The sequence below is a fragment of the Bombus terrestris genome, chromosome 4 (assembly GCF_910591885.1).
Source record: "Bombus terrestris chromosome 4, iyBomTerr1.2, whole genome shotgun sequence".
NCBI lineage: Eukaryota > Metazoa > Arthropoda > Insecta > Hymenoptera > Apidae > Bombus > Bombus terrestris.
Window position 1 is genome coordinate 7,838,500 of NC_063272.1, and position 24,337 is coordinate 7,862,836.

The following is a 24,337-nucleotide window of genomic DNA, read 5'->3' on the forward strand; positions in this document are numbered from 1 at the left end:
TGGTCTTCTAGATGTAAATAATATTAAAAGATCGGATGAATATCCACAGGGCAAAGGCCGTACAAATGCGTGGAGTGCCCAAGGGCGTTCAAGCACAAGCACCATCTGACCGAACACAAGCGACTGCACAGCGGCGAAAAGCCCTTCCAGTGCTCCAAGTGCCTCAAGCGCTTCTCTCACTCCGGCTCCTACAGCCAACACATGAATCATCGTTACTCTTACTGCAAGCCGTATAGAGAATAGAAGTATTCCCGCTAGTTGAAATGAAAACTCTCTCGCTGACTTAGCTAAGTATGTATGGTCCTTTTTTCCTTCTACGACAAGGGACTCAGCATTTAATGAAGAAAAAGCGAATTTAAAAACGGGAAATAATATTATATTTCGCGACAAAATAAAACGCCTGGGAACCACGTTAGGAGAACGGCAAATACACCTAGCGACGAATTTTTCCAAACGCGATCTCGCGCACGCATTTTACCCGCGAAAAGGCTTGCGTTAAACACAGCAAATAATAATTAAAGCCTAAAAAATATATTTAACTGGAGAAGGAAACGCATGTTGATCGAAAGGGAAAATGAAAAATGAAATGCCATTCTGAAGAAAAAAGAAAAAGAACAGACGATTGAGTGATACGTTATATTAAAAAGATTAAAGAAGATAGCGAATGAGACTTGATAGTCGCGACTCTCCTGTACGAGCAAACAACATCGTCCAAGTGTCACGTGAGTTTCTTCTCAAGTTCGTTCTCGCTGAAACAAAGAAAGAAGTTAAAAATGATAAAAAAAAAAGGAAGCAGAAAAGTGAAAAGTAAAAAAAAAATGAATTCGCAGCGACTCTGAGTCGACGAGAATTAAAAAAAAGGAAACCAAATACGCAACGGTACCAAAAATGCATAATGCAATAATCTATTATATATTATATATAATATACATAATATTTTAGTATTTTTATTAACAAGATTATTATATATACCATGACAATAATAAGGAAACTAATTAACGTACAAATTTGTTAGCCACGTTCGCACGGGGCACGCGATGTAATTCAGTCGCGACGCGCAAATTGGCGAAGGGATATGGTGAGGTGATTTGAATGTTTCATTTTTGACCGAGTTGCGCATGTGCAGTTGTACATTTAATAACGAACGAACTAAAATTCGAAGTAATACGAAGTAATATCCTGTACTGGAAAGTAACAATGTTTAAATAGTGCAAAAACCAATTTCTAGATATTTTTACCAAATAATTAATTTACAAGGAAGAAAGGAAAGTTAAAAGTGGTGGAAAAATAATCTTTCGTTTCTGAGACATCCAATCGAATGATATTCTTCAGCCTTAATTCCTTCGTTCACTAATGTTTTGGAACAGCACGAAGTTTGAAACATATTAAGAATTCAAAGTATAAATATTCATATTATTAAAAAGACAAAAAAAAAAGATAAGTGCGCGCGTGCAATTGGATAAGAACGAACACCAAAGGTAAATGCTGGGAAAGGTTGAAGCACCGGACAAAAAGAGAATACATTTGAATTTAAACTGCTAAACTGAGAGAGCTTAAACGCAAATTCCGATGAATCGCTGAGAACGGAGACTAGAATTTCTAGTCGCCTGGTCTATCCTCACCGTCGAGAGAGCTTTTTTCAAGCTCGATGCAGGAGGATTCGGCCAAATTACGATTTATTATAGCGTCGAGGTATTTCTGGGCCTTATCTATCGGTGATCGATGCCATAACGAATAACTTTTGATTCTTGTGTACTTACTTTAAATCCAAATCACATCTTCGTATATTTCCATAATGTTACGTGAGAGATTCATATATTTCAAGTTCATTTTTTTTGCAGATCTCACGATAGTTTTATAATACCAATCGTATATAAATTAGTTCTTACTCTCAGTTATTAACGCTAGAACTATCAAATATGTTAACCCCTTAACCTACGATTTACGTTCGAGAATTTTGGGCCGAAAACGTAAACAAACTCGCGCAGTCTACGGGCTATACCCGTAATATTTACGTTTGGCCCGGTCATCGTACTACGGGCTATCCCCGTAGTTGTAGGTTAAGGGGTTAAGATGCCTGTCTCTAGCTTTCTTTTTCTTTGTTTGTTTGTAATTACTAAAAACACGTAAAAGCTTTTGATAAAATTAATGTTAAAGTATATTTGGGTAAAAATACGATTATATACTTGTACTTTACTTTTATCCTACTATCTTAATTACAATTATTTATATATTTGTATTTTATATTCTAGTGTCAATTTTAGTAATTATTTAAGTATTTTATACATTTTTTTCTCTTTCTGTAAGTTAAATTTTCGTTATCTTCTTGAATTATTCAGACATACGATTAAGTTAAGCTTCAAGCAATGCACGTATTTCTTGATTTATTCAACATTGTTATTATTTAATATTTGAATCTCCGCGTATCATCCATTTACGCTAAAAAGAAAAGATTTAGAAAAGCGAATGTTTTGCATCGTAGGAAGAAACAAAAAAAAATGCCTTAAACATTCCGTAAAAATCAACGTGCTACCGGTGCTCCTTTTTTTAGTTATTCATAGATCACGAAGCATCACCATGGCCTCTCGTACTTTTTGTAGAGCTCATGTGGTCTCGTTGTCATCATAAGAGATTTCAATTGAACCCGACGAGCTCATCACATTTGTTTCTGGCGCCTGAAAGGGAAATGGCATCGAGAACCTTGCAATACAAAAGCAAAAAAAAAAAAAAAAGAAAAGAAGAAAAAAAAGAAATACAAAAGGAAAACATTGAGAAAAAGTCCCTTCACCGAGATCCGGGCCCCGATCATAAACTCTAAGTATAATATTAAAATGCTTCCAATACTGTACTATTAAAACAGAAAAAAAATTATTATTACACAATTTTTATGATTTTATTCGTTCGGACGCGTAGGTAAGCGATATATATAAATATATATATAATCTACAGATCGATAATACTCGAGAATTGTATTTTATAACGGTTTATGCCTCTTTTTATTTACACGTACCACGAGTGACAAGTGATATATATATATATATTATATTATATAAATATATATATTGTTATTGATAAAAAAAATTGATAAAAAGAAACGACGACTTATACGGGGATACACGGCAGAAAAAAAGAAAAGGTGTAACGTTTAAAGGGCCGCGCCAAAAAAGTAGTGTCGTGTTCGGCCGAGCGGGGCGCCACCGTTGCATTTCCTCCGCGTCTAGAAGCTCCGGTTATCCGCGACAGGCATCGTGTCCGTATTACGAGATAAAACGGAAAAAATCCAGATATGATGCTTATAATACTCATTTATTATAGTGTTAATAGTTAAGAAATATATTTTTATATTATTATAATATTACGACACGATATATTATATATATAGTACTAATCGATCGCCGCGGATACGTGAACCCGCGACGACGAGTCTGTTCCTCGGCTGGTACAGATACGCGAGAATATTCTATTTTTATTTTCTAGTTTTTGAGACTCGATCGTAAACGATTCAACGTTCCTGTGCAATCACTTTGTTATTTTTCTTCGTTATTTCTCATCATTACGTGTTATGTTCACTATCTTTTTACATTAATTTGTTTTTATTTGTATAATTTCTCTTCTTTCTTTTTTAAGGATCTTTTTCATCGTTGATATATATGATAATTTACCGGCATTCCTTAAGTATTTTTCCTTTCTATGATTTTACACAAAAATTTGTATTCGTATGTTAAGTTTCGTCGGTTATCGATTTTCAATTATATATAATTATTCTAACTCTAAAAAAAACGCCTCGATTCTGTACTTTCGAATACTTTCACGACCAACGGGTTTAGGACATCAGGAAGAAAAAGCAGGAAATTTACGAAGACAATATTGCATACGTATAAGTGACTAAATGAAGAATAAAAAAAATTATATATATAAATATAAATATATAAATATATTAATATAGATATATAAAGATAGAAATATTTGCTCTGATTCGGGAGTATTTGCAACCTGCTCGCCTCGATGTATGTATATACGTACTATTAAAAATAACAGACACAGACTACAGCGTAATTTTTGCCAGCTTTCGCGCATCGGCATCGGTTATGTCTCCGTTATTTCCTAAACTATTACGTGAAAACTACGTAAAAAAAAAAAAAAAAAAAAAGGAAAAAAGATGAAATAATTAAACTAAAAGTGAATAATAACTCATACGAGCATGATGAAACAAAACGAAATATGAGAAAACAAGGAGAGAAATACAAGGAAAAAAAGAAGAAAAAAAATTGTTAATGATTGTTGATGCAACGATTTAAAAAAAATGAGCACCGTACGATGCCTTCCGTGAACGACCGAGCTTGCCTAGTTACCGAAATAATATAGAAATTCAATGATTCGATCTCGATATGAATTATCTCGTCGAAAGTAACGCTATCCCTGCGATGCCTCTCCCATCTGTCGAACGATTGTTTCCTGTAACCGCAGACAATAAATATAAAGCGAGTAAATGGCGTGCCATAAATGAATCTTCGTAAAGTTGTAAAGAACACTACGATACCGACACGTAGAGTATATGTACCTCTGTATTCGTGTTTGATTGAAAAGTGTTCTAGGACGAATTCCATGAGAGTATATATTGTGATTTTTCTCTAAAGAGGGGGATGCACGTGGGGATAACAAACATATTTGCTTTAAATTGTATTCGACGAACACTGGTGGTTATGCCATCGAGCTTTCCATGACTACGTTACATAAGCACCAGAATCGTGCGTGTGTGCGTGTATTGCGTGTATGTACACCAAAAAATACTCGGAAATAAAATACGGCAGGACAATAATAATACCGTTTCTTTTTAGAAATTAGAGAGCGTAAGCATTAATTACAATAGTACATATAATATATATATAAAAATTGTAAGTGTGAAAAAAAAGATAAATTTGCTAAATGCAGAGAAGTCTGCACGTGTACGCACAAGAACGCATCCCTTGCGTGTACGTGGATACACGTGTGTACACAGCACAGCATGTATGTACATAGGTAATACATTCGTAAGGTTACATTTAGTCGCCAGGAATAGCGATGCGGATGTTATTGTAACAGTGAAGTGTAATATGCGGTAGATACTTTGAGAGGACGGTGGGGGAAAAAAATATAAAAACCGGAAGGTTCCAGCTGCGTAGTGGATGCAGTGCCTTCTCCGGGTGAAATGATCTCGTGGTGTTGAAGCGAGCGGTTGCAAAACAGCTCGATAAGCAATTTGTATTGTATAATATTTTAATCTAATATTTTAATCTAAATTTCAATGAAAATTTATCACGGAGAATTGTAATTGTACCAGTTTCGTTTCAGATTGACATATTTTTAAGTTATCGTTCGTCTTGCAATGCAGTCACCAAAATAAGGAGCATGAAATTGAATTCGAAACTCATTTCAGGATAATAGTCACTTTTTGGAGAAGGAATATATATATTCTTATAATTAAAAGTATGTTATTCTAACCAAAACGATCTCTTTTTAAAAGTTCGATCGTTGATAATGGGCATTTGAGATAGAGAAATAAAATAGAGAAAAAAGAAGAAGGAAAGAAATAAAAAGTATAATGGAAGAGGGAGGATGTTGGAAGGATCGAACACTGCGCGCACTACGCGGCGAACTTTCGAAGCACGAATCGATGAATTTGGTTAAAACGGAAACGGGAGCCGAACCTGTTACACACTGCGGAAAGAAGCAGCAGATAAAAAGAAAATGAAATTTAAAAAAATAATGTATTGTGACGAAGTTCCATCCATAATAAAATAAATGAAAATATTATACAGTTAGGCCGACTTTTCCGCCAGTTCGTGCCTTTTTTCTGCAGGGAGAGAGAGTGCAGTTTTGGAATCGATCTGAATGGTGTATGCTATTGATGTACCGCCTACTAATAGAAAAACATGGATAAGGAACAGGAAAGAAAGAAAGAATAAGACAAAGAAATTGAGAAGGAAGAGTATAATGTTAGAACCGTTAACGATCTTAGAGATCGTGATGAAATTATGGGCGGACAGAAGAGACAGGATATGAGGAATTAATTATGGAGATAAATCGAACGAGTTTATGTTTGACATGATGACAAAGTATGTGTCCTGTAATGCATTATTCTCGAAGAACATTACGAGCACGCGAAATTATGTCAGACGTTGGTGAGAGAGAACAGCGCGTAACGCAAGAAAAGAAACGAAGAAGGAGAAAAGAGGTGCGAGATTAAATGTGTAAACAGTCGAAACTGAATGATGTGAATGAAAAGAGAGAATGAAAAGGAATGTGTGTGCGTGTGAAAGGAAGAACGGGAGGGAGAGAAAGTAAGTGAGAGAAAGAATTCTAGCAATTGTTGAACGTTCATTAAATTGTCCTCGTTTCACGATGTAATAAAGGCTATTTTACTTTGACATCGATGTTACATTTTTTACTTTACATATATTCCTTGCACCTTAGGATTTGGGTTTGAAGACTGGTATATCAAGATACAAAAACATAATCAAATATTATTCCCTCTAGGAATATGTACCACATCAGAATCAAATACATAGCTCCATCCATCGAGATGTTGCATTCTTACTGAAAAGATGATGATAACATCTATAGCTAAAAATGAAACTACTTTTACAAATGTATTATTAAATGTTAGAAGCAAAATTATAATAGAATAGCTTTGTCTATTGATACTAATAGTGGGGTCAACGATTAAATGACCACACCCATTAGGGCTCAGAGACGAAGCCAATTTATTCAGTATTCTCGTCTATTGTGATTGAGGAGGGGATTAAGTTACTTGTCTAAGCAGGTAAGGTCCATATTCCATTCATTGTCTCATATGAATAATGTGATATATTATGTATTTGGTCAATGCCACCTTGTAAAGATAGAGACTTCTGTAACTCATCGGTAGCGGAACATGAAAAACGATTACATGTTACATCTATTTTTTTCTTCGTCAGTGATGTTATTACCATTAACTACACCCGTTTCCTCATCTGTGCCGCTGCCATTGACTGAGGATAGGACTCGTTAGATGCCACTACTATGCTTGATTGACAATGTCGCGTGTGGTACAAAAATGGGTATCAGATGACTTCCAAAACATGAATCACGAAAACGCATTGCGTACCAGATTTACTTTACAGCTCGTCTGTGATTAAATATAATTGTAATAATTTAGCAATATTATCTATTAATTAAAAAAAATATGCAAAAAATTAAAGTATCAAATAACTGAATAATTATGATTAGATTAAAAATGGACAAGGAAAAATACTGATCTTTTAAGAAACTGATTTTTATTGTTAAAATTTATACATTACTCGGCGCAACCATGTTCATAACATGTTTAAAATTTCATTCTTGCTCTATCATATACTGTACATGGACAAACGGAAAGATCTCAGTTTAAAGGGAGTTTCAGGCACTGTATATCTACAGCATCTCCTTTATACCTGTTCAATTGACTCAGTAAATGTAACTTTGGTTGTTTACAATGAGTTGTATGCAATTCATATGATGTACATATATTCAACAGTATAGGTTCTTGTAAGCTTTTTACAGGGTTTCTTGTTATCATACTTTCATATAAATGCACTGCTGCTTTTAACTGGCCTGTATATAAAAGACAAACAGCCATATTATTAATTAACGCTATGTTTGATGGATCCAATGCTTCTGCTGCTTGGAAACACTTGTATGCTTCTTGAAAAGAATTATGGGCTACTGCCATTAATCCTCTGTCTGTTAACTCTCGAACAGTGGGACCACTCTCTTTTTTATGCAGATTGATTAAAAATTTTTCTGCTGCAGTAACATCTCCCAAAAATAGATGTAATCTACCTATACTAGATCTCAATGCATCCATTTGTTCAGGTGACCAATCTGCAGATTCACAAAGTCTTCCTAAAATATCTATACCCAATACATAATTTTTCATGCTAACAGCACAGTTAATAATAGATATAAAAGTCCTGGATCTTCTGCCTTTCCACAATCTTATAGCATCTTCTTGTTCTGCAGGGTTAATCTTAACACGAGATCCATCTCCATTAAATCCATTGCTAAAATTGATTATAATTTGGTTCACAACTGCTAGAATCTTATAAAGATTATCCAATGCTTGTTTTGGTTTTGCACAATACATTGGAATCTCAGCTAAAAGTAGTCTAAAGGAAAAGGAAGCCATAGAACCTGGCCTGGTACCATACAGTTCTGGATAAAATGTAAAATACATGTCTGGTTTATCCAGATTACCAAATGGTTTTGACTCATTTTCTAAAATATCAATTTGCCTGAGCTTGGTTAAAAGAGCTAGCCTCGTGTACCACAGTTGCAAAGAATGTGGAGAATGTTTACTAGGTTGATTTATCTTGCCATATCCTTGAGCATATACCGCTAATAATCTTCCTGATAGATTTATTGCAGCTTTATAACAACCAGCTTGTATTAATGTCCTTAAGCCACGTTCGTCTTGAGTTACATCAGAAGCAGTAAGCACATGCCTCTGTATATTTTCATCTTCACCTAGGAATCTTACAGCAGTACTCTTTATCAAATTGGGCATGTCCCCTTGAACCGCAAGTCCTGGCATCGTTAAGTTCTCTCTATCCAGGAAACTAGTCCCAGCAGTTGACGTGGCTACATTTCGTAAGATTTTTCTTGTCTGTTCAGAGGGTATCCACGCATCTCTGTGTACATCGTTTGTGCCACTATGATCAAGTCGTTCGTTACCAAGCAATGAACTACTCTTTAAAAATTCGTTCGATTGATCCGTCAATAATTCAAAATCTGGGATTCGACTCCCAGAACCTCTTTGCACGTCGAAGAAATCTTCCTTTTTAGGCGAAACGATTTCATCGAATATCGTGCGAGATGCATTTTCAAAATAGCGGCTGATATCTGTCTCCATTTCTTTCGTAACCTCTTCAGTAGTCTCGCATTTCTGCTGCGAAGTCTCATTTTCTTCGGCCATTCTACGCCTAACTATTTTGTTTTCACTTGAAAATCTATATATACATTTATTTATATGATTTACAAAATCCTATAAACATTAGATCGAAGAAAATACCTTAGATGTCAACTGTCAAAATCAGATGGAGACATTCTGCCACGAATTATGTGCATAATAGAACGTGTTATTATGTACCTGTTTTTGTCTACCAATCAATTTATCGATCATTGATATTTTTGTATACTCTTTTGTGCTACAATATGAATAAATTTCTGCTATAATCACTAGATTTAATTGAAAAATATAATATTCTGATTGTTCAAGACATAATTATGATATAATAATTAAATTTTCTAATAAGTTAATGGTAATAATGTACTTAGTTCTGAAAATTATAGTCGTACATATCTGACTAGAAAATAGTTTTCAACATTGAAACAAAATTAATTTCTTTTTATTTAATGTCACTATATCAAAGATGGCACTATAAAATGATAATGACAATAAATACCATATGTATTCCATACGAGTACAAGTGAAGATTATAAGAGATTTTATAAATTAAGTATAATATGAACAATGCAGCGAAAAATGTTCTCCTTTCAAGTGGTTATACTATGCCTCTTATTGGATGTAAGATCATTAAAATATAAGAAATAGAATATTTTTTACTGTATTTAAGTCTGTATTGAAGAAAATATTAAAATAATGGTAAAAGACACTTGTTACTATTACTTATTATAAAATATTAAATCATTTTAGTTGGAACATACAAAATTCAAGGGAGAGATGTAATATATGAAGTAGTAGATGAAAGTTTAAAAGTTGGTTTTCGTTCTATTGGTATGTATCTAATGAAATTATTAATATTATTAATCTGTCCTATTATAGATATATTCTGAAAATATATCATTTCTTATTTACTACGTATAGATACAGCTGTAGTGTATCGAAATGAAGAAGATATTGGCTATGCTCTAACAAATTTATTACCAAAATATAATCTTCAAAGGAGTGATATATTTATTACAACTAAGCTTTGTATGTATCAATAATAATTTTAGATAATATAAAGCATGTTAGACTTAAAAAACTAAATATATATACAAATATATAAATATATTATAATCATATATTTATAATAGCACCAAGTGAACATGGAGATCCAAAAGGAATAGAAAAGTCTGTGCAAAGATCTCTTAAAGCACTTAATACTACATACATTGATTTGTACTTGATTCATTGGCCAGGTGCAGCTTATATTTCAGAAAGTTCAACAGATAATCCAAGCTTAAGAGCAAAGACTTGGAATAAATTAGTAGAGTTGAAGAAACAAGGGTTGATAAGATCCATAGGTGTATCCAACTATACAATCAAACATCTAGAAGAATTATTGCAAAATTGTAAAGATATACCACCAAGTGTTAATCAAGTAAATCAATTGTACCTGAATTTAATTTGTATTTTAATTTATATTAATTAAAAAATTGAAATATATTTTTATATTATAGGTTGAATTGCATCCACATTATCATCAAAAAGAATTAATTAAGTACTGCAATAACAAAGGGATTCATGTACAAGCATATTCTTCTTTAGGGACTAGTAGCAGTACTAATCTTTTAAAAGATCCAATTGTCGTAAAAATAGCTACTCAACTTAATGTATCACCAGCGCAATTATTATTAAATTGGGCTTTGCAACAAGGAATTGGTGAATAATTTTTCTTTTTAAGATGAATATTCCTACCATATATTATTTAATGATATTATTACAGGCATCATTCCCAAAGCTGTAAAGAAAGAACATATAAGAGATAATATACAGCTAGATTTTGTTATTGATGAAGAAAGTATGAGAGCTTTATTTTCCCTACCTCAACATAAATATGCTTGGGACCCTTCCAATGTGTATTAGGTAGATTAAATGCAAACAAAATAAAAAAAAACATGGAAGATCTTGCAGATCAGATTGCACACCTTTGTTTAGAAAAATACAATAAGCTTGGTAAGAATGGTAAACCATCAGAGAAGGAGTGGACTGTGCTATCAGGCATAGTGTTAAAAAAAAAGGACAGCTCACTCACTTTAGTAGCTCTTGCTACAGGCACAAAATGCTTAGGAAAATTAGATTTAATAAATACGAAAATATATGAGGAAGGTTGCAGATTAAGTGATTCTCATGCAGAAATTCTTGTTAGGCGTGCCTTTTTGAGATATTTATATGAGCAAATCAATTTCTTACTCAGTGACTCTGAAAGTGATGTTTTTACAATAGATGATCAGAAAAAAATTAAAATAAACGATAAAATATCATTTCATTTCTTTACGAGTCAAACTCCTTGTGGAGATTGTTCTATATTTTTGAAAGAAGAATTCTATGAAGATGATGCACCTCCAATAAAAATGATAAAATCTGATTATAATAACAGAATGGAAACAATAGAATCAAATGCCGATAAAAAAGAAAAACAAATGATTAAAGATATACATAGAACCGGTGCAAAATGCATAAAATCCGAAAAATGCCAAGATCCTCATTTACCTGGAATAAACTACCACGTGGTTGGACCGCTACGTACTAAACCAGGAAGGGGAAATCCTACTCTTAGCTTATCTTGTTCAGACAAAATAGCAAAGTAAATACAACTGTGTAATATTACAATTAATATTAAATAGTATTCTTATAGAATATGGAAATTAAGCTTTATCTACTAATTTTAGGTGGAATTTACTTGGAGTACAAGGATCACTTTTATCAATATTGATACCACCAATAAAAATGGAAACTATTGTAGTTGGAGGCAATTCTCCTTTTTCCCTAGAGGCGATGGAACGTGGATTGTACAAACGATTCAACGAAAAAGTACGTAAACTAAAGATTGTACAAAGTAAACTTTACTTTAAACAACAAAAAAATTCTGAGAGGAAACATCCATGTCCATCGAGTATAATATGGTGTGCTGTAAGAAATCGGTAATTTTTAATATTTACTTTTACTTAAATATTTATATTTACTTTTTCTCTGATAAAGCTATGTTTTTAAACAATGTGGTTTTAATAATTGTTTATTTATAGCGATACTGAAGTAGCGGTTGAGGGTAGAAAACAAGGAGCTACAAAAAAAAAGAAAGGTAGCAATCTACTTGTAACGAGACGCGCTCTTTTTGAAATGTTCTTGCAAACTTGTGATAAATATCGACACCTTGATTGTAATATAAGACATCCTAAAAAGATTACCTATTTGGATTGTAAAATGTGGTCTAAAAATTATCAAAGCTTGTGGAACACTTTAAAATCTGGACCTTTTCATGCTTGGCCTTCTAAACCAATTCGGTTACAAACATTTGTGTTGTAGAATATTTAATATTCTTTAATATACAAATAAGAAGATTATAAATATGTACAAACATATATATTTTAAAAATCGGTACATATAAAAAATAAGTACAATACTATTTTACAATGTTCGTTTACTTATATTAGTATATCCTACACCTATACAGGTTAAGACAACTTGTTCTAATATTTCATCTTCCTCCTTAAATGGCTCGATTTTAAAAACAATTCCAAAGAAATCTCTTAAATCGCGTAAAAATTGTATCCTGTGATAATATCATACATCAGTTTTATTATTTTAGGATAAATATAAATGTATAAAACAGCTACTTACATTGCCGGTGATAAAGGCCCTGTTACAACTTTAGAAATATCTTTCTTACCCAATGCCATAAACATTGCAGTCATAGCTTGAAAAGCTGAATCTACACAACCATTTCTAAAATCATATATATTTATATAATATTTTCTTTATCTGATGTATATTCATTAGTTATACTTGCTTTACCTGTAAATTTCATCAACTAATTTCATAGCTGCTTCTTTACCAATATCTTCTGGTACACAAGGCAAAGAAGCTGCTGTCATTAAAGGTGAAAATGCTTCTCCACCAAAAATAACATCAGTTGTTGTTTCAGCTGATAAAGTTACTCCAAAACCTGTCATATTTTCAAGCATTTAATGATATTTAATATATTTAGCGTTATTAGTTACCGAAAAACTAAATACATACCTGGTGATTTTCCACTAGATGCACCTTTACAATGATCTGTATGAATGTAAACATCTGGCAAGAAGTTTAACAGTATACCTTTAGCAGACTCCACAATTCGATTAGCAATAGCAGGAGATACACGTATACTACATGCAGTACCTCTGATCCTTTTTACCATTCCACTATTTTGAAACTACATGTGCATTTTTTATTTTTAAGTTATAAATTATAAATACTTTAATAAAGAAGATATGCTTTCTACTAACTTGAATACTTCTAAGATTACGACTAGGAGGACATCTAAATTTAATTTCTCCACCACCTAGAGGTGCAGCTCCTCTTTTATTAATGGTAAAGATAACTTCATTATCACCAGACAGAAATTTTTTTAATATAGGTACAGCGCATGCCTTTAATCTGTCCACAGAGGGATCTTAAATGCAATGACATATATATAATTTTTTAGCTGTTTGCGATTACAATAACTGACAATGTTCTGTGCTTAAAAATTTATCATGGAGGATTAGTTACCTATTGTATTATTAGTGATTCCTTTGAGTTTTATATCCACAGCTTTTTTACAAAATGGAGCTAATATCATAATTCCTTCTAGATAATAACCAATACCTCGTTGTACACTGCAATCATGCTCTAATTCACCACCGTACAATAATCCAGGATTATAATATAAATTAGTTCCTGTTTCATTTAATTCTATTCTTGATCCATTTGTTATTTTATCCAATAAGCGAATAAAACTGACTTCGTACTCTACACATAATGAATATATTAATAATAATACAAATATAATATATTTAAATCTTTGAATATTTTCAAAAGAAGTATATATTTAAACTAACCTTTAACTCCTGGGTCGTCATCTTTAACTCTAATATTTGTAATTCGCACAGGCTTGCCTGATAATGTTGACAATAATAAGCGATATCGTAAATAATTACATCCTTCGTATGTTAAAACGTTATTTTTTCTTTCGGCTGGCATGTTTTATTGAAATTCGCAGCGGTAAACAAATCGATGTGATGGAAACATGGAACTTGGAACTTTTTGACGTCATAATACTATTTTATCAAGCACAGTTTTTCTTCTAGATTATTTTTTATTCGTACAGTCGGTACAATTCTGATACGTACAAATTGAACAAATGACAATTTGACAACATTATTGAATATTTTTGCCGAATTGTTGAAAAACAATATATTATTGCACGAACAACAAATAAGATAGTGATATATGATTTTATTAATATTCGAATCTATAATATCTTTAAGTATTTAAAATGACACAATTGACACAAAGGATATTTGTTACTGTTGGCACAACCAAATTTGATGAACTAATCGAGACAGTACTTAGCTCGGAAGTTTTAGAGGTAAAAGATTATGAGAATTTCAGTTCTTAACATGAAGTTATAAAAACATTTAATAGTAAATCTGTAACCCAATTTAGAGTAATTTTTTAAACATATATTATTTTAGGTATTATCGTCAAAAGGATATTATGAAATCATCTTGCAAATTGGCAGAACGTTATTTGTACCAGATTGTACTCCACGTTGTGGTTTTGTCAATATTGAATATTTCAATTTAAGCGCAGATATAATTAACTATGTACAAAATGCTGATCTTATTATAAGTCATGCAGGGGCAGGAAGTATTTTAGATGCTTTAGAGTGTAGAAAAAATTTAATTGTAGTTGCAAATGAAAATTTAATGGATAATCATCAATTAGAATTAGCTGAGCAACTCTATGAAGATAAACATTTATACTATTGTACTTGTAAAACTTTGTTAAATACTATACAAGCCATGACTTTTACTCAGTTAAAACCTTTTGTTAATAAAAGAAGTAGACATATTGCTAAATTTATAGACCAAATAATGGGATTTTCATCATGAAAGAAAGTTTGAAAAATATTCCAAGAAATACAGTTTTTTATTTCTCATTTATAATAAACAAAAATATTTAAGAGGTTAATGTTTATATTTTGCTTAATTTATTTAGATTTTTATTGTTCTACAATATGGATATATAAGAGCTTTATTTGTTATAACAGATATAGCTTTAGTATAATTTACAACAATATAGTTTAAATAACTATTCCTTAAAATTATGATTTAATAGCATAGAAAAATTTATAATTTCTGGTTAATAAAAATAGTAACGAAGAATAGTGGCAGTTATTGTTAGATACTTTTTATAGCATCTTTGTATGGTTGCTAATTTTTAAAATAAAAGCTATATCAGTAAAAATATTTTTTAAATACTGTACAATATCAACATAAATTTAGTTTTTTAACAAAGTGTCATATTTCTTTGCAAGTATTCTTTTTAGGAATAAGATAATCGAGCAATCTCACAATATTGATGAACATAATCATTGTTATCAATGATTTAATGAATTTGTACATTTCAATGCATTATATCGTTTTGTCGATTTCTTAGACGGCCCTAGCATTGTTTATACTTTCAATTTATTGTATGAAGATACATCCATATGAAGCAAACTACATATGTATATTTATAGTGGCATGTATCTTTAATTACAGACCAAGCCAAGACGTGTCATTTCTTTCAAAAGTTCATTTCCCATTTGCGCAGGGCTCCTTGAAACTATTACACCAGCCTAAATAAAGTAAAACGATATTTATATTTATCATAACGAAAATATGGGTTTTATTGTAAATAGCAAATAAGTCAATACCTTTTCGAGTGCATTAATTTTATCTTGAGCGCCTCCCTTTCCACCTGAAATGATAGCTCCGGCGTGTCCCATTCTTCGACCGGGTGGAGCAGTAATACCAGCAATAAACGACACTACTGGTTTAGCTTTACCTCCCTATGATTATAACAGACATATTACATTCGTATTCGATAATATTTAAAAATGAATTGCACTTATAAGGATATAGAACGATTCTTGGAATATAAGGAATGGTGAGTTAAGATAGGATGAGGATTTGGGTACCAGTAACTTAGAAGAGCAACCAACAGTATTATGTTGAATGAGATATTCCGCCGCTGATTCTTCTGCGCTGCCGCCAATTTCACCAATCATTATAATACCATCACAGTCTGGGTCCCTAAGGAATACATCCAAACAATCGATAAAGTCTGTTCCATTAAATGGATCACCTCCAATTCCAATACAAAGTGTTTGCCCAAGACCAGCCTTAAAGAAAAATTTTTTTACAGTTTTTTGTTACAAAATTATTCTAAAAAACTTTTTTTATTGTATTATTTAAAAAAAGAATTATATTTTTTAAACAAAAAGGATATCATTCACTTACAAGGGTTGTTTGATTTACAGCCTCATATGTTAATGTTCCTGATCTTGACACAATACCAATTTTTCCTTTTTGATGTATATGTCCTGGCATAATACCTATTTTGCACTACAAATAGATATCTGTTATATGTTACCATATAGATATGTATCAACATAGTTATACATTTGAATTTAAAAATTTGCATATAATTTGTATGTAAAATACAAATTTTTAAATACTCATAAATATTAAATATCTGCACCTGCTCTGGAGCTATTATTCCTGGACAATTTGGTCCAATTAAACGAGATTTGTTTTGTTCCAAAAGTCGTCTTTTAACTTTGACCATATCATGTTGTGGAATACCTTCAGTGATACATACAATTAATGGCATTTCTGCATCTATTGCCTCCATAATAGCTGCAGCTGCACCTGGAGGAGGAACATAAATTACAGTTGCAGTAGCACCTGTAGCTTCCTTTGCCTAAAAGAAAAGCACAATTAATACATTTATAAATATATAAAATATAAACTGAACGTTCTTTTCCCACCTCTTTTACACTTTTAAAAACTGGTTTTCCTAAATGTTCTGTGCCAGCCTTCTTGGGGTTAACACCACCTACTATTTTAGTACCATATTCAATGGCCTGTTGACAATGAAATGTCCCCTGTTTGCCAGTAAAACCTTGACATATAACTTTGGTATTGGAATCAATTTTTAAATTTTTCCTAGTATCTACATAGTTGAACCTTATTTGGGTACGTAATAAATTACCACAGTTTCTGACTGAAACATAAAAGAAACGATTTTTTTTGTTGAACATTTTTTTAAGAAATGAGATTTTAAAAGAATGTAGGTATTAATATACTTCTACCTTCCTTGTAATAAATGTAATAATAATAAAATAATACATATTTTATGGCATAAAAAGATTTTAAGGCATTGCTTTAAACATTATTTGCAAATAGATGTTATTTATAGGGATAATATAAAATTTCTTAACTTTTGGGTCAAGGTTCATTAATTGTATATTATCCAATGATTAGCATGACACTTATTCTGATAGCAGATTAATTAATGTGTTAAAAAAACTACGCCATTGCGTTTAATAGTTGTATAAAATCAAATTAATATGTATGATATAAATAAAATATAATAAAAAGAAAAAAATTATGAAGCTTTTGTTACAAAATACAAGTATGTGAAATAGAGAAAGACTTAATATGGAATTATATAATGATTAATTAATAGTTAAGATTGTTAAATCTACTGAGTTAAAACCATATATTGTCAAAAATATTAAGTTATGAAAAATTACATATGTCCTTATATAATTGAAAATGATAACATAAATGGAACTTATTTAAGGTATTTTTAGCTTAAGAAAATGATAGAACATGAGTATCACGAGAAATGGGCGTGAAATATTACGATATCTCACAAACAAGTTAGAATTATATTTCGAAATATACAAAGGTCTCCTTTTAACATTGAAAAGTATCGGACGATTATTCTCATCTTACCTGTAAATTTTGAAAATGTTCTGATAGCCACAGCCATTCTTTTAATTGATGTTTCTCTTAAGATAGTCAATAAACGAAATTGGATTATTAGAGGATCACCATGAGAGGACTACCACAGCGGACGAGCGAGGTCAAGTTCGAAAGAAAATACACGGACGAATTGCACTTACTTAGCGCATGTACATATAATTTAAGTATATCTAATGATTCGCTATGAACTTGTCAAATGACAGGAACATTGAACATCGAACTGATTGGTCCATTCTTCTATAAAATATTTTCTTCAAGCTAATTTTCAACGCAAAAATTTTATTGCTAGGTAATCTTGTATGCAATTTTAGATATGTCAGAACAATCAAATAGTTATCATTTGTTTATTATTAAACATTAGAAATAAGTACTTCTATAGTTTCTCGTTTATTTTTAAATTCTATTTCCTTTTTCTTATTTTTGATATAACATTTATATCTGAAATAATGAGATATACTTTATACTGATGTAATGAGATATACTTTAAAATCTAATTAGGTATATAGATTTCATATAATTTAGAAGTTAAATATTAATGAAAAATTTCCGTAATTTCGCAACTTCTTTCTCTCTCGTTGCTAAAAATATAGGGGATTAGCTTTGTCTCTATTTATATCTTTAAAATATACACTAGACTTTGCGGTCATATAAACAGATTGCGACACTCGCTGGGGAAAACCGTCCGAAAGTTGAGTCAAGAAGCATCAACATGGAAGACAACAAAGTTCTCGTTCTTGCGAGACGGATACAGGTGAGTAGAATGTCTCCATCTTTTTTTGAGACATTCATAGCATGTCATGCATGCGCAGAACATAAACTTTCTTGTCTCTCATGTTGATTTTCCACGCCTCAATGTTCGGACGGTTTCTTCTATGCTTTTGGTACATGAGTGGCGACACCTAATTATAAGATCGTGCCAGAGTTACTCGTCTTTCGTCAGATACATACGTTTTAAATAAAAATATAAAATTAGAATAATGCAGTAAGAAACTTAAACGAATACATCGTAAAAGAATTAGTATCACATGGATAATCAACTTCATGCTGCAAAAATTGGTAATAAATATAGTGGTAGTTTTATAGAAAGAAAAGGTAGCATGCTGTATAATCAACGGAGGCCACCGAAAAAGTGAGCGTAGTTAATGAAAGTTACGATTGATGGTATCATAGTTGCCAAATGTAGATTACTGAAAGAAAGTCTACATAAATCCTTTTTCGATTTTATTGTTATTGCTGATATAAGAATTAAATTGTACACAAATTTTTCATATGGATCGAATAGTTTGTTAAAATTTGTAGTGATTCGATTACAAAGTTAACATCGATGGGCATAGATAGAACGGCATAAATGACAGTGATGTATAGAAAATAAATATCTTGATAAAAATGACGTGGTGAAGAGAGCCTTACCATTTTACAAAACCATCGAAAGAATTGCAAGGTATACGCTCTACAACAGTTTCTAGTGTTTCGTTTCCATTCTTTCGTGATACCATTACAACAAGCATCTATGAAAGGGAACAATAAAAATTATTTCAAATGCCGAAGGTTTCAAATATAATCTCACATGTAATTGGAGAAAATCATATTTTTGAATTTAAAAAGTTATATTAGTTACATTGTTCATATATAGCACAAAAATTTCTTAGTATATATATATATATATATAATATGTATAATATATATATATATATAATATGTATATGGATATATACATATATATATATATATATATATATATATATACGTTATGTATTACGTGTCATCGAATTATTTTCATTACGATAAAAGACTAATATTGTTATATATTTAGAGTGTATATTTTTTAAGATAAATGAAAGCTCTGTCATTGAGAAATAAAGAAAATATGTCTATATTCTTTGCCGGAATATACAATCTTTTTCAATCATTTAGTATTTTATTTAATTTATTTCAATTATTTTACATTTTATAGTGATATTTTTTCATTAACATTTTATATTAATGATAATTAATTGAATTTATCAAACAGGATGGAAGAAAGTGCAAGTTCTGAAAATATTTGGTGTAAAACTAAATCAGACGAACAAAATAATTTGTATCATGCAGAATCTATAACTTCCTCTATGGAAGCAAACTCTACTTCTTTAGCAGATATATTTGATACAGCTTTTACATCTACAGTTGATCCTTCTCCGCAACCAAGATTTAATTCAGGTAGAGATGAAATAACAATATAAGACATATATTAATTTATTTTTTCATATTTTTAGTACTGAATTTCTTCTAGATAAAGTAATAATGGAATTTGTTAAATTATGTTTTTAATAAAATTAAATGTATATAAAATGATTCACACAAAAATAAATTACATACAAAGGTATCATAAATAATTTCAATATTCAATTTTTTCATTCTAGGCAACGAAATGGAATATGATCACTTATTTGCAGAAAGTGATGTAGAAGATTTAGATGTGGTTCCTATTAATCCTTATGTAAATCCATCTCATCATAGTGCTTCAAACAGTAATTTTGTTTTTGGAACTTATTTACATGGGCCTGAAACAGCAGGAGGAATATTACATGAACATGATCCTCCAGTAAAACATAAAAGTAGAAAAAATGAAGACCGTAAGTCATTCAACAACCAACATTCTGATAATTTGGGTGTAGCTGGACCATCTAGATCATCAGATGGAATTTCTAACAAGTATGAATTTAGAATTAAGTTTAAAATTTTTTTGTCCTAGATTTGTACTTAGATCAATAATTATTAATGAAAATGTTTTAAACAGAGTTATGCAAAATATGGAAAATGACAGTGCCAATGAAGTCAATACTTTGTATCATTCAGTTTTGCCAAATACAATTAATTCTCAGCAACATTCTACACATGCAACAAGTATAGTTTTTGTTTCACATGAATAATATATGAATAAAAAGTAATAAACAGATAATTTATATAGTTTCACTTTATATTGGATAGAAAATGATGATACACCGTCAGCACCTGATCTACAATTAGATTGGTCCTCGAGTAGTGATGATGCTACTAGTAGTGATGATGAAGATGGATCAGTTGAAGTTCTTGTTTCAGTAAATCATAATAATAAGGTGAAACAGCTTTATTATGTTGAGTTATTTAAAAATGTAATTTATGTTAAGAGTTTGAGATACAAAGTGTTTTACTATATTTTAACAGAATTCTGCACAAAATAATGAGGAAGGTAATCGTCCAGTAACTGTAGTTGATTTAACTGTGGAATCAGATGAAGAGCATACACCTCCTACTCCTACAACTTCAGTAGTAACTCCGACTACTACGGACTATGTACCTAGGTATGAATAACAAATTATTTTATGTATAATACGCTTCATTACTGATTTTAATAATTTTTTTACAGTGGGCACAACACTTATTGCTTGCATGACCATATATATCATGGTCGATGTATACACCACAATTATAGAATTCCAATTCCTGTTATACCTGTAAGATATAATCAAATACCAGGTACAGGTATGATAGAAAAATTGAAACAAAGACTAATAAAATTTTCAGTGATGTTATTTCGAATTTGTTCTTTTTTATAGATGCTTCTACAGGAATGTTAAGACCACGTATGCATCCAGTACAAGAAAGACTATGGAGGATGCAACAACGTGTACAAGAAGTACATAGGCGGAGTCTTCATCCAAGATTCTCAACACATCACACGTTAGTATTACAATAAATATTGGAAATTTCACATCATGCAATACTTTTTATATTTCGTAGTACAACGTCGTGCAATCCACATGTGCATCAAGCCAGCCAACATACGTGTAACAATGGAAATGCTAATTCTGCGAATAATCGTTGCAACGGTGCAGAAAATATGACATTTGCAGAGAATTATTTCCCACCTCCAATTTTGCCACCACCACAACAACCTACTGTTTATAGTCATCCAGAGGCTAGAAGGCCACCAAGCGTTAGCCCGCCTTGTCCCGAAATAATTCAGGTAATTCAGTGCATTCAAGATTTATATTATACATATAATTTTAATGTTACAATGAATTTATAATTTATTTCCTTTTCGTTTCTATTAAATTTTATAATTATTGATTTATATTCTTTTTGTGTTTAGGAAAGTTCTTTGAGTGGCCAATTACCAACACAACCAATTATGCTGCCTTCAATGCCAGTTCATCCTTATGTACATCATATGTATCATCATTATGGTCCTCATCGAAGACCATCTGGTCCACAACATAGACACCATATTCATATCAATTGGTTACAACATCTTCATTTGGTATGCTTTCAAACACAGTACTTTGAATTCTATATATTTTTATACTTGTTATGTAATGCAGATGCGTTTCACGCAGCAAGGATCTGATGCTCACGACATGATGCCATTTCCATCTTTGGGTTTGCTGCATCCAGCGCGTCAAATGTCGGTGCATCTTGAGAATTATATGAGCCTTGTTGACCTACGACGCATGGCCGCTATTAGTTGCGGAGCTACACAGGAGTCAATAGAAAGTCACACATTCCGTCATAAGTACAAACGGGTAAATTACGTAAAAATTGACGTATATGTTCATTATCATATCATCCTTACTTCGTGAAATTTTCTCGTTTTATAGGAGAAAAAAGTCGAAAATAGTGAAGACGCTATTGAAAAGTGTACTATATGTTTATCCGAATTTGAAGACTGCGAAAGTGTCAGGTACAAATTAATTCTCATACGTAATGTAAATTGATTTCAGTAATTAGTTTTTCACAAATTATATTTTTCTAATATTGTTTTTTTATACAGGAGGCTTCCATGTATGCATTTATTTCACATAGACTGTGTCGATCAGTGGTTATGTACTAATAAACGCTGTCCTATATGTCGAGTGGATATTGAAACTTTTTTACACAAGGAGCTTGAAAGCACTGCATAGTTTAAGGTCGATTTTAACCATCCGTTTTCGTTTTTAAGTATAATCAGGTAATATTCACATCTAAGTATTTTAAAAGATCCTATTCATAAATAAACCTTTTTCTGACACTGCTATGAATGTTGATGTAAAAAAATTTTACTGTGAATAATCAAAATATCGATAATGGAATAGAACTAAGTTCCTGGAGTTGTAGGAGAGAGATTTGTTTTCATTATCTTTACATCTATGTCATGGGTATTAATAATAGTGTACATAAAAAAATGTTAGGTTTGTTTATTATTCGTTATTATATTAATAAGTCACGTAATTTGATTGATAATTTATCGTGTATGAAATGTTTCGGATGACAACATTAGATTATAGCAAATATTTTAAGTGGTACATCTCTTCGTGGTTTTTTATTCTACTTCTTTTATGTGACGCATAAAAAGAAATTAATCAATCATAACAGCCAATACAATGAATTTTCTAAATCAGAACAGAAACGAATGTAAATTAATAATATTTACATAAAAATGTATTACTCCTGTGTTACGGTAATTCTCTACTGGGTGCTATACTGATACATAAATTTTATATACGCTGAACATATTTTAATGATTTGTCGAAATGAATTATTAAATATTTCCGCGTCGAACGATTCTTTGAGGCTATGTATACCTTTCGTAAGTTTTTATATTAAACTAGTTTTTTAATAAAACTGTACTCGAACAATTCTTTACTAATAACTTTTTATTCTTCATAAAAGAGTATATCATCTTATTAAGAAAATATGAATGATCGTGAAGTTTAGTGAAAAAAAACAATGATTTAGAAAAAAACTTCCTATTTTAAACTTCATTTCCGCATCATTTTATTAGTACAGTTAGTAATAATTAAAAAGGACATGTATTTTAATTCATCAAGTTGAATGAAACACTTTGTATAATATTCAATAAATTATTATTATTATGTCTAGTGCGTAATAAAAATAATTATTATCCTTTTGCATTTGAATGTCGGCGCTGTGGCGGCATAATAAAATTGTCTACAAATTCGAATGCCGTCATGATGACGATATGCTTTTATTATGCTTGTACATTTATGATTCTGTAATCGAAAAGTATTGTAAATGTCTGTTACTCTTTAATCTAAAATATATTTACTTCCAGATAATCTGTCGTTTATTAATATTTATCTATTTAGATATATGCATATAATAATAATACTTGATAAATTTGCTTCGATCGAATATGTCAACTACAAAGGGCTATAATATTTCCATTACATTGTACGCTTAATAGTTGTACTGTTTTCCAACTCAACAATTTTTATCAGAGGTTTTCCGCTCATTATCGCTTTTTCGAGACAATATCCTCGTCCAATGGGCTTCGTCAAGTCAACTGTCTGATATATACGTACAGATGATGCTCGTTGCAGAAATGATAAAGGCGCATCGATGTCGCGTTCGTACCATTCATTTTCAATTTTATGTAAGGTGCAAAAATGGAACAGAAATGAAAACTAAGAGAAAAGAATCAGCATGGGCGTCCATGAGACTACGTTGTTCCTAGCAAAAAGACCTCACCTTAAGG

General features: G+C 31.2%; 8 protein-coding genes and 1 long non-coding RNA gene across 13 annotated transcripts in view; 5 read left to right on the forward strand and 4 right to left on the reverse strand.

Moving 5' to 3' along the window:
* Positions 1–6,407, forward strand: part of LOC100642685 (zinc finger protein 1) — a 35,166-nt gene extending 28,759 nt beyond the window's left edge. For both annotated transcript variants that reach the window (XM_012308228.3, XM_020862635.2), the window contains exon 9: positions 50–6,407. In XM_012308228.3, coding sequence (XP_012163618.2) covers positions 50–243 — 194 coding nt within the window. In that variant the 3' untranslated portion in view covers positions 244–6,407. The remainder of the gene's footprint in view (positions 1–49) is intronic.
* On the reverse strand, positions 5,842–7,136 carry LOC125385020. Its single transcript, XR_007223953.1, has 2 exons — positions 6,791–7,136; positions 5,842–6,576 (listed from the first exon to the last, which is right to left on the reverse strand). It is a non-coding gene; the product is annotated as an uncharacterized LOC125385020 (long non-coding RNA).
* A 142-nt stretch (positions 7,137–7,278) lies between these two features.
* LOC100642323 (trafficking protein particle complex subunit 12) lies at positions 7,279–9,118 on the reverse strand. The gene has a single exon (XM_003395116.4). The coding sequence runs from the start codon at positions 8,969–8,971 to the stop codon at positions 7,400–7,402; it is 1,572 nt and encodes a 523-aa protein (XP_003395164.1). The 5' UTR covers positions 8,972–9,118; the 3' UTR covers positions 7,279–7,399.
* A 183-nt stretch (positions 9,119–9,301) lies between these two features.
* Positions 9,302–10,888, forward strand: LOC100642201 (glycerol 2-dehydrogenase (NADP(+))). Its single transcript, XM_003395115.4, has 6 exons — positions 9,302–9,583; positions 9,713–9,793; positions 9,884–9,991; positions 10,096–10,382; positions 10,462–10,663; positions 10,728–10,888. The coding sequence occupies exons 1-6, from the start codon at positions 9,523–9,525 to the stop codon at positions 10,865–10,867; spliced, it is 879 nt and encodes a 292-aa protein (XP_003395163.1). The 5' UTR covers positions 9,302–9,522; the 3' UTR covers positions 10,868–10,888.
* Positions 10,889–10,899: 11 nt separating this feature from the next.
* Positions 10,900–12,407, forward strand: LOC100642445 (tRNA-specific adenosine deaminase 1). The gene is made up of 3 exons (XM_003395117.4): positions 10,900–11,588; positions 11,674–11,925; positions 12,028–12,407. Exons 1-3 carry the CDS (start codon positions 10,900–10,902, stop codon positions 12,305–12,307), a joined length of 1,221 nt encoding a protein of 406 aa, XP_003395165.2. The 3' UTR covers positions 12,308–12,407.
* Positions 12,350–14,008, reverse strand: LOC100652229 (RNA 3'-terminal phosphate cyclase-like protein). Its single transcript, XM_003395114.3, has 7 exons — positions 13,864–14,008; positions 13,535–13,774; positions 13,270–13,436; positions 13,022–13,196; positions 12,797–12,947; positions 12,623–12,727; positions 12,350–12,554 (listed from the first exon to the last, which is right to left on the reverse strand). The coding sequence occupies exons 1-7, from the start codon at positions 14,003–14,005 to the stop codon at positions 12,410–12,412; spliced, it is 1,125 nt and encodes a 374-aa protein (XP_003395162.2). The 5' UTR covers positions 14,006–14,008; the 3' UTR covers positions 12,350–12,409.
* Positions 14,009–14,252: 244 nt separating this feature from the next.
* LOC100642563 (UDP-N-acetylglucosamine transferase subunit ALG13 homolog) lies at positions 14,253–15,276 on the forward strand. Its single transcript, XM_003395118.3, has 2 exons — positions 14,253–14,393; positions 14,500–15,276. The coding sequence occupies exons 1-2, from the start codon at positions 14,301–14,303 to the stop codon at positions 14,917–14,919; spliced, it is 513 nt and encodes a 170-aa protein (XP_003395166.1). The 5' UTR covers positions 14,253–14,300; the 3' UTR covers positions 14,920–15,276.
* A 202-nt stretch (positions 15,277–15,478) lies between these two features.
* On the reverse strand, positions 15,479–18,053 carry LOC100652037 (succinate--CoA ligase [ADP/GDP-forming] subunit alpha, mitochondrial). 2 transcript variants are annotated; one of them, XM_003395112.4, is made up of 7 exons: positions 17,815–18,053; positions 16,842–17,077; positions 16,553–16,774; positions 16,312–16,416; positions 16,014–16,193; positions 15,726–15,860; positions 15,479–15,647 (listed from the first exon to the last, which is right to left on the reverse strand). In XM_003395112.4, the coding sequence occupies exons 1-7, from the start codon at positions 17,849–17,851 to the stop codon at positions 15,561–15,563; spliced, it is 1,002 nt and encodes a 333-aa protein (XP_003395160.1). In that variant the 5' UTR covers positions 17,852–18,053; the 3' UTR covers positions 15,479–15,560. The 2 variants fall into 2 exon arrangements, with proteins under 2 accessions (XP_003395160.1, XP_048261452.1); XM_048405495.1 differs by having other exon boundaries at positions 15,990–16,193.
* Positions 18,054–18,737: 684 nt separating this feature from the next.
* Positions 18,738–23,918, forward strand: LOC100651676 (E3 ubiquitin-protein ligase RNF38). 3 transcript variants are annotated; one of them, XM_012308225.3, is made up of 13 exons: positions 18,738–19,285; positions 19,856–20,040; positions 20,244–20,535; positions 20,621–20,727; positions 20,812–20,939; positions 21,028–21,164; positions 21,230–21,339; positions 21,420–21,543; positions 21,604–21,829; positions 21,956–22,123; positions 22,185–22,385; positions 22,461–22,543; positions 22,634–23,918. In XM_012308225.3, the coding sequence occupies exons 2-13, from the start codon at positions 19,857–19,859 to the stop codon at positions 22,761–22,763; spliced, it is 1,890 nt and encodes a 629-aa protein (XP_012163615.2). In that variant the 5' UTR covers positions 18,738–19,285; position 19,856; the 3' UTR covers positions 22,764–23,918. The 3 variants fall into 3 exon arrangements, with proteins under 3 accessions (XP_012163615.2, XP_003395158.2, XP_012163616.2); XM_003395110.4 differs by having other exon boundaries at positions 18,739–19,285; positions 21,230–21,345; XM_012308226.3 differs by having other exon boundaries at positions 18,740–19,285; positions 21,230–21,345; positions 22,200–22,385.
* Positions 23,919–24,337: the final 419 nt, after the last annotated feature.

What these genes read in the sequence shown, in the direction of transcription:
- LOC100642323 (XM_003395116.4), bottom strand. Translation starts at nt 8,971, where the DNA reads ATGGCCGAAGAAAATGAGACTTCGCAGCAGAAATGCGAGACTACTGAA.
- LOC100642201 (XM_003395115.4), top strand. Translation starts at nt 9,523, where the DNA reads ATGAACAATGCAGCGAAAAATGTTCTCCTTTCAAGTGGTTATACTATG. An exon ending in AGTTGGTTTTCGTTCTATTG is followed by an intron (nt 9,794 to 9,883) that starts GTATGTATCTAA and finishes TACTACGTATAG; the next exon opens with ATACAGCTGTAGTGTATCGA. An exon ending in GGCTTTGCAACAAGGAATTG is followed by an intron (nt 10,664 to 10,727) that starts GTGAATAATTTT and finishes ATATTATTACAG; the next exon opens with GCATCATTCCCAAAGCTGTA.
- LOC100642445 (XM_003395117.4), top strand. Translation starts at nt 10,900, where the DNA reads ATGGAAGATCTTGCAGATCAGATTGCACACCTTTGTTTAGAAAAATAC. An exon ending in TGTTCAGACAAAATAGCAAA is followed by an intron (nt 11,589 to 11,673) that starts GTAAATACAACT and finishes TACTAATTTTAG; the next exon opens with GTGGAATTTACTTGGAGTAC. An exon ending in TGGTGTGCTGTAAGAAATCG is followed by an intron (nt 11,926 to 12,027) that starts GTAATTTTTAAT and finishes GTTTATTTATAG; the next exon opens with CGATACTGAAGTAGCGGTTG.
- LOC100652229 (XM_003395114.3), bottom strand. Translation starts at nt 14,005, where the DNA reads ATGCCAGCCGAAAGAAAAAATAACGTTTTAACATACGAAGGATGTAAT. An exon ending in TGACGACCCAGGAGTTAAAG is followed by an intron (nt 13,775 to 13,863) that starts GTTAGTTTAAAT and finishes CATTATGTGTAG; the next exon opens with AGTACGAAGTCAGTTTTATT. An exon ending in GTAATCTTAGAAGTATTCAA is followed by an intron (nt 13,197 to 13,269) that starts GTTAGTAGAAAG and finishes ATGCACATGTAG; the next exon opens with TTTCAAAATAGTGGAATGGT.
- LOC100642563 (XM_003395118.3), top strand. Translation starts at nt 14,301, where the DNA reads ATGACACAATTGACACAAAGGATATTTGTTACTGTTGGCACAACCAAA. An exon ending in TTAGCTCGGAAGTTTTAGAG is followed by an intron (nt 14,394 to 14,499) that starts GTAAAAGATTAT and finishes ATATTATTTTAG; the next exon opens with GTATTATCGTCAAAAGGATA.
- LOC100652037 (XM_048405495.1), bottom strand. Translation starts at nt 17,851, where the DNA reads ATGGCTGTGGCTATCAGAACATTTTCAAAATTTACAG. An exon ending in TTTTTAAAAGTGTAAAAGAG is followed by an intron (nt 16,775 to 16,841) that starts GTGGGAAAAGAA and finishes CTTTTCTTTTAG; the next exon opens with GCAAAGGAAGCTACAGGTGC. An exon ending in AAATTAATGCACTCGAAAAG is followed by an intron (nt 15,648 to 15,725) that starts GTATTGACTTAT and finishes TACTTTATTTAG; the next exon opens with GCTGGTGTAATAGTTTCAAG.
- LOC100651676 (XM_003395110.4), top strand. Translation starts at nt 19,857, where the DNA reads ATGGAAGAAAGTGCAAGTTCTGAAAATATTTGGTGTAAAACTAAATCA. An exon ending in CTTGTCCCGAAATAATTCAG is followed by an intron (nt 21,830 to 21,955) that starts GTAATTCAGTGC and finishes TTTTGTGTTTAG; the next exon opens with GAAAGTTCTTTGAGTGGCCA. An exon ending in TCCGTCATAAGTACAAACGG is followed by an intron (nt 22,386 to 22,460) that starts GTAAATTACGTA and finishes CTCGTTTTATAG; the next exon opens with GAGAAAAAAGTCGAAAATAG.